Source organism: Macrotis lagotis, chromosome X (genome assembly GCF_037893015.1).
Source record: "Macrotis lagotis isolate mMagLag1 chromosome X, bilby.v1.9.chrom.fasta, whole genome shotgun sequence".
Classification (NCBI taxonomy): domain Eukaryota; kingdom Metazoa; phylum Chordata; class Mammalia; order Peramelemorphia; family Peramelidae; genus Macrotis; species Macrotis lagotis.
In genome coordinates this window covers 660,517,052-660,535,520 of record NC_133666.1, presented here as the reverse complement: position 1 = coordinate 660,535,520, position 18,469 = coordinate 660,517,052, and the positions used below count along the sequence as shown (strand labels likewise).

Below are 18,469 nucleotides of genomic sequence, written 5' to 3'. Positions count from 1 at the left end.
ATTTTCTATTAACTCTGCCCTGTCACTATCATATGGGGCAATAACCAGCTACAGGCCTAAGGATGCCATAGCAACATCCTTAGAATGCTTGTAGTGTAACCAGATCTGTAACCAGATTCATGTTATTCACAACTGATAGATTCTTTGCCATTCCCATTACAAATTAAATTCACTAAAAATGGATTTCTTTCAAATCACAACTTTCTTTACTGCAGTGTGTTCCACTATTCTAAATAACATTTTCATAGAATGGACATCCACCATAGCAAATTTCTCCTCTAATTTCAGTGGTGATTAAAAAAAAAAGTGGTCAACTTCACACCTCTCAGACTGGCCAATATGACCAGAAAGGACAATGATCAATGTTGAAAGGGAAGTGGGAAATCTGGGACACTAATGCATTGTTGGTGGAGCTGTGAACTCATCCAACCTTTATGGAGAGCAATTTGGAATTATACCCAAAAGGCAACAAAAATGTGCATACCCTTTGATCCAGAAATTCCACTACTGGGTCTATAGCCTGAAGAGATCATGAAAAAGGGTAAAAACATCACTTGTACAAAAATATTCATAGCAGCTCTGTTTGTGGTGGCAAAGAATTGGAAACTGAGTAAATGTCCTTCAGTTGGGGAATGGTTTAGCAAACTGTGGTATATGCATGTCATGGAACACTATTGTTCTATTAGAAATAAAGAGGGATAGGAATTCAGGGAAGCCTGGAAGGATTTGCATGAACTGATGCTGAGTGAGATGAGCAGAACCAGAAGAACATTTTACACCCTAACAGCAACATGGGAGTGATGATTAACCTTAATGGACCTGCTCATTCTATCAGTGCAACAATCAGGCACAATTTGGAGGTATCTGCAATGGATTATACCATCCGTATCCAGAGGAAGAATTGTAGAGTTTGAACAAAGACCAAAAAGGCTATTATCTTTAATTTAAAAAAAAAAAACACGTTATCTTATTATGTAATTTTGCTATCTCTTATTACTTCATTTTTTTCCTTAAGGATATGATTTCTCTCATCATATTTAACTTAAATCAATGCATACCATGGAAACAATGTAAAGACTAACAGACTACTGTCTGTGGGGGGGTGGGGGAGGGAAGCAAGATTAGGGAAAAAATTGTAAAATTCAAAATAAATAAATGAATTAAATCAAAAAATAAATAAAAAGAGCAATCAATTTAGTTCACTGTCAGATCAAAATAAGAATTCACTTAAAGATATTTACTATTAAACTAACAACAATTTCATAATCTAGGGATAATCTGCTTTTATTTTTGAATCTTTCACACTGATAGTAAAGATGTATTTTCAAAATGACTCCAAATGAAAATCATTCAATCAATTAATTCATCTTCTCACTGAAAGACAGCAAAGCTTGATGCTATTTCAGGTCTGTCTTTTTAGAAATGTATTTCAAGAGACAAGTGGGGTCAACCACTTAAAAAATTTACAGATAACAAGAGCAAGGCCCAACATACTAATGACACCTTACAAAGAAGATAGCTACTTGCTATTTAGATTACTAATATGCACCAATAAAGCAGTAAAAGAAAACAGTGAATTATGGAAGCTAGCTAGTTCATTTTAATTTCAAACTAAGTCATCTTTATTTTGAAATCTTTAAATCCCTTAATGTTCTTTTCATTAAGCAAAAGTAGCAACTTCATGTTTGAAATGAAAAAGGTATTAGGAATTTATTATGTAATTAAATTCACATATATCAGGAAATTCATGTATTGTGGAAAATCAGTACTTTTAGTGTTGATAATGTATCTGGAATGCCTATACCCATGAATAGAGTAATGGAGCAATCATGATTCAATACATTCTAATATAGAGTGATTCTTTCAAAAAAGAAGTCTAATTTAGTCTTTATAATATGATTAAAATAAGCACTTTTAAAAAAATGAAATTTCCAGAAAAATGGAAAATCAAGTTGACACATCTCTCATTATTTGATGAAGCTAAGTTATCTGCTTAAAGGTTTCCATCAAAAGATGGAAACTGTATGTCTGATCAAACACTCCATAGGTTGAGTGATGTAAAAACAGTAAAATCCATGTTTTCTCCCTATAGTAACTAATATAACACTACTTCTGCTTATAGAAGTTTTCATTCAAATGGCAACTTGCTAAAATACTAGTCTCTGTTTATTATCATTTTCATCTGAGAACTGCACATTTACAAAAAAACTATATAAATATGCTCACTAGCTGTCTGTTCCTTTAAAGCATCTTACTTGGTGGAAGAAATCATCCATGAAGTGGTCCTTCTCAACAACAATAGTTGTTTCTCCATCTTCATTACTCTTACACTGAAAGGGGGGAAAAAGGGTTTAAAAGGTAAGATACATACTTAGCTCAGTTCAGTAAAAAGGACAATTAACCCCAAAATGTAACCAACTGGCAAATAGTTGAGAGAAAAAGCAGGTATAGTGGATAGAACACTGGCCTGGGAGTAAAGAAACCCTGAGATCAAATCTGGACTCAGACACTTTGAAGTAGTTTTAACCTTAGGCAAATTACTTCTATAAAGGCCTGTTTCCTCATCTGAAAAATAAGGGAGCTTGACTCTCCAGAACATGGGTATCCAACCTTTCAGCTTTTCTGGACCTCATTGTCCAAAAAAAACTTGTGAAGAGTTGCAAACAATTTAATTTTTTATGACAATAACCCATATTATCAATGTGTATAATAATAATAAAATGAAGTAATAAGGTATGGGCTTATGTAGCCCGGGGATTGAGGTTTGGACACATACTTGAGATGACTTCAACCTCTCATCATTTAATTTGGTAGACTTTTGATCTCCAAAGTAAACAGAGGGTTATCTCATGGGGAAGTGGAGCCCACTCTCCAGAAAGGAGGGGCTATGAAGGCAGCATCGGCAATGCCTGCCTCCAGTCTCCCCCCTACTCTAATCCAGTCTCCATTCAGCCATCAATGTGATTTTCCAAAAGCTCAGTTCTGATCATATCCTCCTCCTCCTCCTCTCCTCAATAAACTCCAGTGGGTTCCTTATTACCTCCACGAACAAATACAAAATCCTCAAAGCCCTTCACAGCCCAGCCCCCTCCTCCCTTTCCAGGCTTCTGATACCTTTCTCCCTGGGAGGTCCTCTTCCATTCAGTAACACTGACCCCCAAATGTTCCAACAAGAGGACGTACCATCTCTCAGCTCTGGGTGCTTTCTCCAGCTATCTCCCATTGTAGAAATGCTTTCCCCGCCTCAACCCCATCTACTAATTTCTCTGGCTTCCTTAAAGTTTGGACTAAAATCCCATCTTCTCCAGGAAGTCTTTCCCAGCTTTCTTACTTCTTGTGCCTGCCCACTGTAATTATTTCCTATTTACCCTGTATATAGCTTGCTTTGTAAAAATCTGCCTGCTTGTTGTCTCCTCCATTAGATTATAAAATCCTTGAGGGCAGGGCTATCTTTTTGCTTCCTTTTGTATCCCCAGCACTTAACATGGTGCCTACACATGGTAGGAATGTAATAAATATTTAATGATGAATTGACTGAAATTGTTTTGCTTCCAAGAAAATCAGAGAATCTCAAAGTTGAAAGAGATTTTAGAGGTCATTCAGTCCAGCCCAAACTGAAACTCTTGTTCCTCTCTATAGCTAGAAGACTTTCAAGGGAACGAACATTCATTTATATTCTACTTGGGATAACAATCTGATCAATTCAACCAAGAATTGTCAGCTGGGGAGGAGGAGGAGTGGGGGCAGGACAGGGCAGGACAGGCTTCCTGTGTGGATATCACACAGGAGATGAGTCTATGATCAAAGGAAGGGGGGTGTTCTAGGAGCCCAGACTTGGGGGGCGATAGCCAGCTAGGGGCTGGAGAGTTATTTCTGGGCTACAACAAGGTCAGTATGGCAAGACCTTAAGCCTAGTGAAGGAGAGCAACAAAGCACTGAGACTAGAAAGATAGGATCACAGTTTTAAAGATGGAGTGAGAGGAGTGTCCTTAATTGCTCCCCACCATCACTGGCCATCCTCTCCTCCTTTGAAGCCCCCTCTATTAAGCTCTCCCACCCTTTTCCAGGGTGTTATGTTAAGCAGCTGTTATGTACCAGTGCTTGGATCACTTTCCTTTCTTTCTCAAGGAGTTCATCATGAGGGCTCACAAGTGTTTTTCATTTTCTTCTTCAGCAACTCCTGGACTCATCCTAAAGGGCTCCGACATTCATGCTCCTTTAAACGCCAACTTCCCAACCTCCCCAAATCTCCTAACCTACTCTTCCGCCTCAGCCCCTTATTCCAGCTCATCATCCTCATTACTGACCTCTAATGCCTCCTCTATCATTATTTTCTCAGGACATTATTCCAACTCTGACCTCATCTCAAGCCTAAAGCATCCTATTATCAAATCCCTTACCTCCTTACATTATTGCCAAATTCAACCCTAAATTACTCTCACCTTCTACCTCCATTGCTCCTACACCTTCCAAACTTCTCTATTTCAGTCAAGAGTATCTTCTAGGGGAATAGCTAAGTGACATAGTGGATAAAGCACTGGCCCTAGAATCAGGAGGACCTGAGTTCAAGTCTGACCTCAGACACTGAATAATTGCCTAGCTGTGTGGCCCTGGACAAGTCACTTAACCCCATTGCCTTAAATAAATATTTTTTTAAAAAGAGTACCTTCCAGATTCCTAGGTCTATAGCCTCAGTTTATGTGCAATTTCCCATCTTCCCTCAAATCTTGTCCTTTTTTCTATTTCTAACATTTCTTTTTTGTATCCAGTCTTCTGGTCTCCACTCACATAGTCACCATATTAAGGACCTCACCACATCTCATCTAGGCCATAATCAGTCTCACTGCCTCCCATATCTGACCACCCTAGTGCATTTCCAACAAAGCTGCCAAAATCATTTCCCTTAAGCACACATCTGATCATGTCACTCCCCTATCCAATCAACTCTAGCAGCTCCCTATTGCTAGAGGATCAAACAGAACTTCCTCTCTTTAACCTTTGAAGCCCCTTCACAACCCAGCCTCACCCTATCTTTCTCATGTAAGTGCATTCCTTCCCATATTCTTTGAAGACCCCACTCCCCGGTCTTGTCTGTCCCTCACACAAGCACTCCTCTTCCTAACCCCAAAGCTGTGCACTGGCCAGGCTTGTTATGCCCTCACATCTCACCTCTACCTCAGAGAATCCTCTCTTTGTTTCAGGCACATTTTCAGTACCACTTCCCTGAGGATCCCCCCAACCACTTACCTCCAGATCCCCCCACCTGCTAGTGTCCTGCCACCTTATTCACTTTATTTTAAGAAGCCATATAATTCAGCCTTCTCATCTACAGAAAAGGAAACTAAGGCACAGAAAGGTAAAGTGTTTTCCCCAAAATCTCATAGACATTTAAGGAACTGTCTTCCAAAGTCCTGTTATTTTGAATATATAGATCTATAAGCTGATAAAAAAAAATTTCTAAAGGTCAAACTACTAAGTTTTTAATTAATCCTGGAGGCAAGAGGGGGCTGCTGGAGTATATTAAGGAAGAGGGGTCCCTGTATTTTAGGAATATCAATTTGGCATTTGTTTTGAAGATAAGAAACATCTGAAGTAGCCAGAAAGTGATAAAGTCAACTGAAGAAGAGAACTGTTTATCATAGACACAAACTATAACATGAAATGGGGAGGAGGGAGCAGGTAGGTGGTACAATATGTGGTCCCTGGAGTCAGGAGAACTGGAGTTCAAACCCAGTCTCAGACACTTTTTACTTACTAGCTGTATGACCTTGGGAAAGTCACTTAATCCTGATTGCCTTGCCAGAAAAGAAAAAAGATATAGGGTGCTAAGCCGAATTTACTTTCTATCAAATTAGGATAATGTACATTAGCTGAAACACTAGAATTAAATACAAGAAAATGAAACAACTGGAAAATAGATGGGATAGGGAAATGTTCTCAATTCTTTTCTCCCTAAGGCAGAGAAGAATTGGCTGACTTGAAGTTTAAATGAACGCTTAAGTGATCCTGAGTTCTAAACTTTCCACCATCACCTCTGGTATAATCTAAAGGACAAGGAATCTAGAATGACCTTGGCTGATCTCAATCAAAGGGCCCCATTCACTGATTAATTTAAGTAAAGTGAACAAAATATGAACCATATGAAAAGTTTGTGAAGAAAGAACTGTTGCATTCATCCTAATCCCAACTTGAGCTATATCAATTTGACCATGTTTTGAAACATTAATTATCTTCTCATAGTTTTCAAATGCTCTCCTTTTTTAGCCTGGTGAAACTATACTTAAAAGACTTGTACTGAGCAAATTAGTTCAGCTACATAGAGGAAAAAGCTAAAGGAAACAGGGTCCTTTACTGTACCTAGAGGGGGGAAAAGAGTTGGGGCATCTTAAAATCTTTAACATCTTTAAATAGATGAAAGACGTTTATACCAACACACAGAATGGCTGTCCAAAAACTGCTTTTTTATCATGAAACCCCAATAGGGGATACCATAGATTATCTGAAGCTTCCCTTTGCCCTTATTTGTATAAAATCATTTCCATCCTATTAGTTTCCTGATGGAAATTGAGCTTTTTTTTTTTTGGTTTTATTAGTAATCAGCATCCTGGAATATACAGCAGGAGATTAAAAGTTATTTAGTAAGCTAAAATGAAATGGTATGGTTTGGTGCTTGTTTGGGTTTTTGCATGAAGGGGAGGGGGTTTCTCCCATTGTGTGAAATAAGCTACCTAAACACCATTTTAAGCAGGATTCCAACCATACTTCACCTCACATGCCTAAATTCTCTCTCACTTACTCCACCCCCCCCACCAGATCCGAGCTGTCTTCCTGTTAGAATGTAAATGGTAGAGACTATCTGGAGGGCAGAGGTAGAGGCTGTCTTGTTTTATTTGTATCCCCAACTGTGGCAGCATCTGTCACAGTACACCTCTACAGTGAATAATCCCTAACCATGCTAACTATTGAACTAAATGGTGAATACTAGTTTCCTTTTACTTTTCATATCACATACATGATAGGAGCATGATTGACAAATCAGGAATCACAAGAACTGAATTCTATCACCAGCAATATGATCATTTACTAGCTATCTCTGACTTTGAACTGTTCACTCACCTCTTTAGAATCCTAGTTTTCCTATCTGTCCAGTAAGAATCCCAATCTATCTTACAGGTGGCTGTAAAAATGGGGGGGGGGGGGAATAATTGAAGTGAATGCACCTAATTACAAAGCATTTCACAAATTACAATTTTACAGATTTGGTGCCAACATCACCAAAAACTATAATAGTCTCAGGGCTATTCTTTTGGGGGCCTTTCAATACTGTCGCTGGCTAGTTTGGGCGTTGAAGATGCCACCATCCCTCCGTTCCCCTCCCCACTGACCGTCAGGCAGGGTCACAAGTCATCCTTGACACTTCCTGTTCCTTCGTCACCAACATCTGAATCTCACTTGCTTCTCCCTCCACATCACTGTTAACCTCCCTCTCCTTCACTCTCCCTATACAACAAAGCCCCACCTCCACCACTCCAAGAGCTCTGGATTTGGGTTCCTTCTTAAGGCACAGATCTGACCAGGCCATTACCCTCTGCAAGATGCTTCTGTGGCATCTCTTGCCCCAAGGATAAAACCTCTCTCAGTCTACAAGACCAGTCCAGACTGACTGCCTGTCTCCTCGTGTGCTCTTCCAACCACGCTGGCCTCCTGGCATTCCTCAGTCACACTACTCCACGACCCTTCTCACTGCTCTGAAGCCCCAACTTCCTTCAAGGCTCTTCCCAATGGCCCCTCCGGCATGAGGCAGCTCCCTAGTCCAGCTGCCCTCGTCTCCCTCCCACTTCCACTAATATTACTCCTAGATCCCATCCACGTGCAGTTGGAACATCTAGGAACACACTGTTCCCTCTGCCTCTAATAGACTATAAGCTCCCAAAGCCAGGAAGGCAATTGCATTCTTGTCTCTATCTGACTCTGTGTCTCTGTCTCTCTCTCCAGAGCTTTGCAAAGTACTTGGCACTTTTTTGTCCAGACCTAAGACTTTGTTGGTGCCCTGTGGGCAATTCCCTCTTTGAAGGCCCTTCTACCAGTGCAGATGGGCACCTGTCCTATAAGTTAGTCTTGGGAAGTCACCTGAGCACTGAGAGGATTAAGAACTTGACCAGGGCCATAAAGTTGGGACTCGAACCCTAGTCTTCTTAACTCTGAAGACAGCTCTCTATCCATTACAGTTCCTTAACAAATGTTAGTGTAAAGCAATTAGACAGAACAGAAGATGCAGGTTCTGGTCCAGCTCTAACCTTTGTTTGTGAACAAGGCCAAGTCTGTCACTCAGTGTTATCAGAGCAGTAAGAGAAGACTTTCCTTCACTTTAGCATTTGAAGCAAGAATCTTCAGATATTCGGGATAGGGAAGGACCTTGATAAGGCTCAACTGAAGGACCTGAGGATGTTTAGTCTACAGGAAAGATTTAGGGGGTACTCAAAACTGTGGGACAGTGGAAAGCTCACCGGTCTTTGAAAATACACTATTGGGGCAGCTAGGTGGCATAGTGGATAAAGCACCGGCCTTGGAGTCAGGAGGACCTGGGTTCAAATCCAATCTCAGACACTTAATAATTACCTAGCTGTGTGGCCTTGGGCAAGCCACTTTAACCCCATTTACCTTGCAAAAACCTAAAAAAAAATACACTATTTACTCCAATAAGTATGAGAAAGGGACTTTCTGCCTCCCATACCCAGAATGCTCTTCCTCATCACTATCTCTTGGCTTTCCCGGCTTCCTTCAAGTTCTAGCTAAAATCTCAGCCTTTCCCAATCTTCTCTGTGGCTCATCATCAGGGTATCCTGCCCTGTGGCTTGTCTGGGCACAGTTATGCATGTCTGTATGTCCCTTGAGAGACTGTCCTCTGTGCTTAATCCATAGGAAGCAAGTAAGAAATGCTTATTTACCAACTCTTTAAGAGTTCACTCTTCCCACTCTGGATAAAACCGACATAAATTAAGCAAAAGACCTGTTGGCTCTACTATTCCAAAACTAGCCATGTTCACTGGAGGGGTTCCTTTCCTCTACCTGGAATGGCCCTCCTCTGTCAAGTCTCCTAATTTTCGGGGATCAGGACAAATCTATCCTCTTCCAAAAAGCCTTCCCTGTCTCATCCAGTCCAGCATCTCCCTTCTGGGCAACCTGGAGGACTCACTGCACACTCACAACACTAGGCTATAGATACCGCTTCACAGGTTTGCATTTGTCCCCAAACTTTTAGGGCAAGGACTGTGGCTTTGGCAACTTTTCCACATCCTCATGGCTTGCCACAGTGCCCAGCACCTATCTGCTGGGGGCGGGGGGAGCAAATCCTCTTCTAGTCCTGGAACACTGTATCCTTATCTCAGGATTTCTGCACTAAAACCCTATTTTAATGTTTCAATTTAGCATGAAGGAGCTTCTCCGTTCTCTAAGGCAAGGCCGGCCGGGCAGAGTTTTAGCAAGCATAGAGTGGCTTCAGCAGACTCATTAATGGGCGATGTTTTGCTCTGCTTTGTTTCAGCAAGTCCCCAAACCATCTGAAAGGACAGGCAGAAGCTGGCATCTGCACAGGTGGAGGGTCTGCCCACTTCAGTGAAATTTCAAGATATTTTTGAAGTATTTCAATGATAAATGGCAGTAGTTAAATGGCCAAACTGCAGATAAAGAGTTGTTTCTCCAGTTGTATCGACAAGACTAAAGTAAGAAGTCAACCAATCCACAAGTAATTATTATCTACAAAAGAGGAGAAGGAAGAAAGATGGAAGAAGAAAAAAGAAAAAGGAAAAAAAAGAAGAAAGCTGGAAGAAGGAAAAAGAAGAAAGAAGGATAAGAAGGGACTAGGCATAAAGAAGATGAAAGTATGGTTCCTTGAACTAAATGAGATAATAGATGTAAGGTGGTGCAGTAGTTTGAGTTCAAAGCCTGAAGTCAGGAAGAGTTCAAATTTGGCCTCAGACACCTACTAGTTGTATGACTCTGGGCACTATAAGTTCCTTAACTCTTCTACCTCAATTTCCTCATCTTTAAAATGAGCCAGAGAAGGAAATGGCAAAGCACTCCAGTACAGAAAACCCTCAAATAGGTTGGACACAACTGAAACAACTCAATGATATGTAAAGTTCTTTATCAATCTCAGTGTTGTAAAAATGTTATTACTGCATTCTATAAAGGGTAAACATACAGACAAAAGTATATATAAATCATGTATGAAATAAAAAAAGCATTTCTTAAATTCTCAGGCTATTCTAGATAATGTACTAAATGCGAGGGATAAAAACACACACAAAAAAATAATGAGATAGCCCCTGAATTTAAGTAGCCCATGTTCTAATATTCTTATGGGGAAGAACACCACATTGAGGAAGTGGTAACCCAGAGAGGGGATTTCTGGCCTGGGAAGTCACAGATGATGAGTGGGGTCATGCAGTAACTGACTGAAATGTCTCCTCCAGTTACAGTGGTATTGAACCCCAGAACCAGAGATGGAAAACTGGGTTGGAGAAGCATTTATTTGGAGGGTGACAAGACCCAAATGTGGCCAAAGAGCAGCATGAGGGGTCTGGGTCAGATTAATGTTATTGTTTTCCTCAATCAGAAACAAGCCAAAGCTGGGTGGAAGTTGGCATAAAGGCCAATAAAACCATAAATAAAATTTTCTAGGAGGAGGAGGAAGAGGGATCAGGAAGATGTGATGTAGAAGATAAGACAGGAGCTAAGATGTGAGGGGAAACTAAGGTTTTTAGAGGAGTCACTCCATTTTAGAGACTGTAGATGGGAGCAATGTTTCTGAGGAACAGCATATTCCTCTGTAGAATAAGCCTGGGAAGGGTTGGAGTCAGATTATGAAAAAGATAAGCCTGTACTGGACCCTGGATATACTTGGGAGCAGTAGAGGGAGGCGGCTTCGGCAGGGAGACCTGTCACCAGCTAATGGCAGGGGTACAGGCTCTGAGAATCGATGAGGAACTGGATAGGAGAGTGGCCCAGTGAGGGAAAGAGAACAACGGGAGCGTGGCTGTGGAAGCAGAATTCACAACACATGGCCCCTGAACGGCTCCGTGGGGCAAAGAAGAGGGAGGATCTGAGAACTCTCAAGTTCTGAATGTGTCTGGAAGAAAAGTGGTAGCCTCAGTAGAAACAGAGCCATCTGGAAGAGAGGAACAAAAAGTGGGTTTTGATGTGCTCACAGTACATTTGGTCCAAACCCACCAATAACAAGTTGGTCCATCTGCTGTAAAGTTGAACCCTCCGTGCTCCTCTATGTGGAGTCTCCCCTACTTACAACATGAGGTCTTTGAGAGCAGAGTCTGTCTAGAAGACCCTGGCCCATAGCACATTGGAACAAGACCTACTTAACTAATGCTTTTGCATTCCATTCTATTGGAAATGGACAGAAATCCTCTTTAAAAAAGTTAGAGAGAAGAGAGTGAAGTTCAAGAGAGGTACTGAGGCTAGATACTTAGAGAATGATGATAATGGGAACAATATTAACTATTTATATTAATATTATGTACTAAGGTTGGCAAAGTGCTTTAAATTTGATCTTCACAAGGACCCTCTGTATTGGTATCATGATTATCCCATTTTTACAAGTGAGGAAACTGAGGCTAAGAAGAGGTTACTTGACTTGGCCAGGGTCACAGATAACAAGTGTCTGGGGCAGGAAGCATCACCCAGCTGACCCAGTTCCTTTCTGGCATCATCTTCAAAGAAAGGCCTATTAAGCCTGTGAGAGCTGATGACACAGCTAGCAGTAACCCTGGGGATAGGTCCACCTTTCTCAGATGTTCCTTCTAGTGCAGCTACTGCTCTATCTTCTAGCCTGGCTGGGCCCAGCCCAGTTTGGTCCCTGGGGCCATGTCTTCTCTCTGCTCTAATTATTTCCTTTCAGGCCTCAGACCCTTCTGGAGATTCATCATCCACACCAAGCCTCCAGAGCACAAATATTCCTCTTCTCCCCCCTCGTGCTTTTCATGTCTCTGAGAGCTATAGTCATATCACCATGCCATTTTCTCTTTTAAAATTTTTTTTTATTTATTTAAGGTAATGGGGTTAAGAGATTTGCCCAAGGCCACACAACTAGGTAATTATTAAATGCCTGAGGCCAGATTTGAACTCAGGTCCTCCTGACTCCAGGGCCACAATGCCACTTAGCTGCCCCCATTCCATTTTCTCTTGAAAGCTTGCATTAATGTACTGTTCTACTGCCCAATCACATCTTTGTGACCTGTGACTTTCCGTACCATAATTCCACTTCCTGGCCACTATTCTCTGTAGATTGCAAGTTCCTGCAAATTAAGATCCAGGCAGCCTAAGAATGCTTCCCATATTTTTAAAGTTTTGTTCATGGGCCTTATCAAAACAGGCAATTTGCTGACCCCTGGTCAAGGCTGTTTTGCATTTACGCCCCCCCCCAGCTCTTGGCACAATAAAGTCCAGTTAGGAGGTACAGTGGAAAGAGTCTGGACTTGGGAGTCAAATCTGGCCTCAGGAGACCCTAGGCTCAACCTCTGTTTTCCTCAGTTCCCTCATCTATAAATGCGAATAATAATGGCTCCTCCATCCCAAGGTTGATATGAGGATCATAAATTACTTGGCACTGTGCCTGACCTGGAATAAAAGCTAAATAAATGGTGGAGGCAGCTGGATGGCCCAGTGACACAGCACCAGGCCTGAAAACAGGAAAATGCCTCTCACCTCTCCATGAGTGCAAATTGGATCTTAGATACTCACTAGTTGTGTGGTCCCGGGCAAGTCACTTTACCCCATGTGCCTCAGTTTCCTCATTTGTAAAGTGAACTGGAGAAGGAAGTAGCAAACCACTAGCTGTGAGATCTTGGGCAAGTCGTTTCACCCTCTAGGCCTCAGTTTCCTTATAGACATCTACCTGACTCCAGGCTCAACACTATCCTCTATGACACTCAACTGCCCACCAACAAGCTATACACAAGATAAAACTGAAATAACTGACAATGAGAAGGCACTAAAATTAAAGGGGAGAAGGATCTCATCCTTTAGTCACACAGCTAAAAACTAAACCAAGGGACAGTTAGGTGGTGCAGTAGATAGAACACTGGTCCGAGGGTAAGGAGTACCTGAGTTCAAATCTGACCTCACTCAGGCAAGTCACTTAACCCTACTGCCTTAAATAAATAAAAATTTTTAAAAAACTGAACCAGAACTTGAAGTTTTAAATCTAGTTGGGTTTCTTCCCATTAAATCATATTGCTGTCAAGATACATGTACATTAATTTATCAAAATTACAGAGACAAAAGAAAAACCTGTTTCCTAATTAGTCACGGGTATTTTGCTAGTTATTATTTTAAAAAAGACAAAATACATTTTTCTAATATCTTTTCTTTTTACCTTTCATTAAATTCTTACTCTTGAACCTTGTAATGGAAAATTTTATGAGTATGAAGCAACTCCTAAGTCTCCTAAGAATTAAAAACAAGTATTACATGAAAGGTAATGGAGAAGTACATTGTGGGTGTGAGCAAGATGCCACAAATAACCAGAAGAGAAACACCAAAGAATGGAGTGTTGAAGATGGATTGCCTAAGAATGAGCCAATTGCATAAGAGTCAAAAAAGACAGGCCAATTATGTAGTAAGAGCAAATGATGAGATAGATAGGCCTCCACTAGTACCAGATATGCTACCATGATAACATCCGGACAATAAAGTTAAGGGAGAACATTCATTCAGTGGACCCTCCAGTAGTGACCTTTAAGGCTGTGAATGGGCTGCGATCTCTGATACTAAAGAGTCTTTTTGAAGTGATCAGATTAAAGACCCATATAGAAATTGAGTATGTAAACATGAAGGATTTTTTTAAAGGATTTTAATAATACTGTTTAAAAAAAAAAACTCAATGAGATGTCATTGATTTTAGAAGATTTCTTAACCACAGGCATTCCCAAACTGTTATTTTATGCGAATGTGTTTTTTAAAATGCATAAAGTCTCTTAATTTTTTGGTTTTCTAAATATCTATTTCTCACAGAACAGGCTTGAGGTTTTAAAACAACAGAATCACCAAATGGAAATTTATTTCCCAGAGGTTATGTTCTGGGTATTCCTTTTCAAAGAAGGAAAGAAATAAAGGAAGACAAACAACCCAGAACATGTTTATGCATGCCATAAGGTACCTTTATTACAGTCAACAAGACGGGAGAAACTCCAGTGGAGACCCCTTTGGGATTCCCTCATTCGATGGTAAACAAAATTGTGCCAGGATAAAATTAGCAGCCAGAATACTGCAACCTTGAAGAAAATCTGAAACTCTCTTTTAAAGTTTATTATTTTCAAGTAAAATAGTTTCAAAAAATATTAAGAAAAAAATTCTACTTGGAAAAAACTTTTTCATAATATCCTAAATTTTAATTTATTGTTTAACTTCATTTGAAACCTGGACTTTAAAGAATTATGGGGTATTTATTTTCCTTACTTGACACATTCAGCAATCCACAGACCTGAATTTTCATCCAACAAATGTAAAATAACCATTTCATCATTTCCTTGAACTTGGTAGAGTAGTGAGTGTAATCAACAAGACTTACTTCATCTTTTAAAGCAAAAAAGGCAAATACAGAGGCAACAATTACCTTTTGATTCACATTCTCTCAAATATTTTACTATTTAGAATTAATATTAATTCTAAATTCCCATTTGATCCAAGAATCTAGAAAAACTGTTAGTTTCTACACTTTAGATATACAGATCTATCTATGTACATAAGTATATACATATTCATATGTAGGTATATGGACAACAAAAAAAGCAATGGAATCTCATTCAAATCCTAATAGCTTTAATGATGAATGAAAAAGGGGAGAGAGTAATGCTAAGATTTCAACAATTTGGAAAGCTCCTCCAAAATATTTCTCCTAGAATCATGCATATCAGAGACCATTAGTCATGTACTCAGATGCCCATCATTATTCCTCAAGGGCAACTAACTCCCCATTAGTCAATATTTAAAGAAAATTTGATTTCACCACAGCAAATCACATCCCTTCCAAAGTTGACATGTTTTTCAAGAGATACTATGGCCCCAAAATTCATCCCACTAAAGCCAATCTGCTAAATATATCTAGATGGTTCCTCAGGTGAAAGACACAAACCACTGCCAAGTCTGTTCTCAGTACTCCTCTTATATACTTCAGGAATCCAATTATTTTCTCCAGACCACTATGAGACAATGAAGGTGGACTTTGGTGAAGGACTAATATCACATTCCCCACATTCAACTATCTATAACTTTGGGGCAGTTCAGTGGTGTCAGGAGTCAAGAGAACAGGAGTTCAAATCCAGCCTAGGACACTTGACTCTTACTAGCTGTGTACCCTTGGGCAAGTCACTTAACCTTGACTGCCTCACCATCCAGGGCCATCTCCAGTCTTCCTGATTCTTATCTGGCCACTGGATCCAGATGGTTCTGGAAGGAGAAAGTGAGGCTGGTGACTTAGCACAGCACGCCTTCACTCAAATCCAATTCATGTGCTTGTCATGACATCACCTCCCTCTTCAAGAATGAAGGACAAACATTATCCATAACATCATTGAAATATTTTCTCTAATGTACAATCAACAAACATTAATAGAAGAGAATAAGTAACTTAAATGTTAGGTCTAAATTACAAATACAAATTCAAGACTGTGGCAAAGATTAACTTTCCAATCTAGAACACAATTTGTAAGAAACTAATCAGTCTTATAAAAATGAAATCCCTCCTCATTCCCTCCTCCCTCCAACATAGAGGTATGAAGCTACTTGTTTGATGTAGTCAAATAAGTATTTCATTATCCTTCTAAAGCATTAAACATATAAACTTGGGGGGGGGAAGCCTTTCAAACTCAGCAATCACAAAGCCAATGTTGGGGTTTTATTTTACTTTTCTATGAAGGTGGGGCTGACATTTCAATCACATTAACAAAAGAACCTCTAATATAACTAGATCTTAGATTCTCAAGACTACAAAAAGGTGAAGAGTAGATTACTGTCAAATTGAAACGTGGATATTAAAAGGACAAATCAAATCTACATTTAATTAAATATTACAACTATACACAAAAACATTAAGTAAATTCTCATGCTCTTTTCAAATTACTTTAACAGGAAACTTTTGCTCAAAATTGTTCAAATATTTCAACATTCACAATTAAATGAGAGGAAGCATGGATAGAAAGAGCTTTTGTCTTGGAGAAAGGAGTTCAAGTTCAGATAACACTTGCTATCTGTTTGACCACAGTAAAGTCACTTAAATTTTCCAGTCACCTTCCCCCAAGATTATAGCAGTTTCCTCCACAAGAGTTTCTATACTAATGAGACTGCAAGACCGGTTCAAAATTAAACTAAAAAACCCACTAGTGTCAAAAACTAAAGTTTGTGGGCTTCTTTTTAAGCAATTATATGCATTTTGATAGTATCAATAGTAGCTACAAAGACATATTTTTGTTGTTTAGTCCTTTTTAAGTCTTGTCTGACTCTTTGTGACCCCATTTGGGCTTTTCTTGGCTGAGATATTAAAGTAGTTTGCCATTTCCTTCTCCAGTTCATTTTACAGATGAGGAAACTTGAGGCCAACAGGGTTAAGTGATTTGCCCAGCGTCACGTGTCTGAGGCCAAATTTGAACTCAAGAAGATGAGACTAACTCTAGATGCAGCACTCTATCCACTTAGCCTAGTTGCCCCTAAAGACATATTTAATGACCTAAATTTGCCCTTAAACTTTGCCTAAGAAAAAACATCAGACATTTTTCTGATGAACTGAAAAAATCTTACTCTCTGTCATCCAGAAGGATGTAACACTCAGCCTAGAATGGGAAATATTTCTGTCTCCTATTTTGCCTGATTTAATCTTTAATATATTCAAGTACATTTATGCATTGACTAATATTCACTGTATTAGCAAGGGGGGGAAAAGGCTAATGAAAAGAAGTTTTAGAGACTCCTAAGAAGACTTATATGAACTGATGCAGAGTAAAGTGAGTTTAACCAGAGCAACAATTCTTACTATCATAACAATGAAAAAACAATTTTGAAAGACTTAATAAGGGGCAACTAGGTAGTGTAGTGAGTAGAGCATTGGCCCTGGAAAGGACAAGAGTTCAAATCTGGCCTCAGAAACTTAATAATTACCTAGTTGTGTGACCTTGGACAAGTCACTTAAGCCCACTACCTTGCAAAAACAAACAAAAAAAAAAGATTTAAGAACTGTGATCAATACAAGGGTCAACAATTAACTGCAAAGAAATGAGGTTAAAGGCCTAGAGAGGAAGGACTCAATATGCAGAATGAGGCATGGCTATTGAGGAACTCTGTTTTGATTGTCTATGCCAAGTTATTACAATGGTTTGGGGTTTGTTGGTTTGTTTTTTTTCCCAGTAGGAGTAAAGTGGAAGGAGAGAAAATAAAAGCTTTTTAATTGAAAAAGCTGAAAAAAGAAAAAAGAAAAAAAGTTTTAAGAAAAAAATGGTTAGTTACCTAGTAGGTTCTTTAAAAACAGATATTTTGTGTTACTGTAAAGTATTATTTAACTTGAACAAAAAGAAATGTACCCACCATGCATTTTTCAATGACTTCAAAAAACTGTCATTTCAATGCATTTTTCCATAAAATTCCTATTTCCAGTTTACCACTTTTCCTTCCCCTTCTCGCCCCCTCTGAAAAAGCTGCAGTCATTATCATTTACTGAAGTCCAAGCTATGCACAGAATACTATACTAGTTGCTATAGGAGGATGATGAATACTCAGACCTAGATCTCCAGAAGCAGATACACACACACAGACACACATAAAAATATATATATTTGCATGTATATCATCACATTCTGGTCATTTTACCAAACAATTTATCAATAAGGGCAAAATGATTTTGAGCATTTAAGTATCATCTCTTTAAGCATATATAAGGGTCCAGGTAGAAAAGCTGGTTCTACCAAGAAACCTGCTGCTACAGTTCCATTCTCCCTTCCTTGGGGCTTCTATTACTCCTTCGACATACACACTATGACCCTGGCCTGCTCCCTGGACCTATCTGTCTTGTTTTGCCACTTCTTTGGTAGCCTGAGAGCAGAGACCCTGGTACATTTTTCTTGTGGTTTGTAAAGGGAATTTATGAGGGTTCCGAGGCCCTGTAATCCAGACGTTGGGGTGCAATTAATTCATCTCCCAAACCTGTCTACAGATTCACCAAATACCAAGTCACATACATACTGTGGATCCAAATAAACTATAAATTACAAGAGTTAAAGCCTGGAAGAAGCCTTAGGGATAATCTAGTCCAACCCTCTCACCTGATGAGGGAGGAAAACTAAGGATTGGAAAGAAGTGACTTGCTTAAGGTCATAGGCAGTAATCTAGAGCCTTGGATTTCAAATTTAGGTTTTGAAAGGCCCTGAAGTCAGGAGGACCCGAGTTCAAATCCAGCCTCAGACACTTA

The 18,469-nt window shown here is 39.6% G+C and overlaps 1 protein-coding gene across 3 annotated transcripts in view; it reads right to left on the bottom strand.

The window, feature by feature from the left end:
* The window catches only part of STX2 (syntaxin 2), a 43,990-nt gene that overhangs the window by 24,617 nt on the left and 904 nt on the right, over positions 1-18,469 (bottom strand). For 2 of the 3 annotated variants that reach the window (XM_074205252.1, XM_074205250.1), the window contains exon 2: positions 2,256-2,330. The exons of the other annotated variant lie outside the window; for it this stretch is intronic. In XM_074205252.1, coding sequence (XP_074061353.1) covers positions 2,256-2,330 — 75 coding nt within the window. The remainder of the gene's footprint in view (positions 1-2,255; positions 2,331-18,469) is intronic. 3 annotated transcript variants of the gene reach the window in all.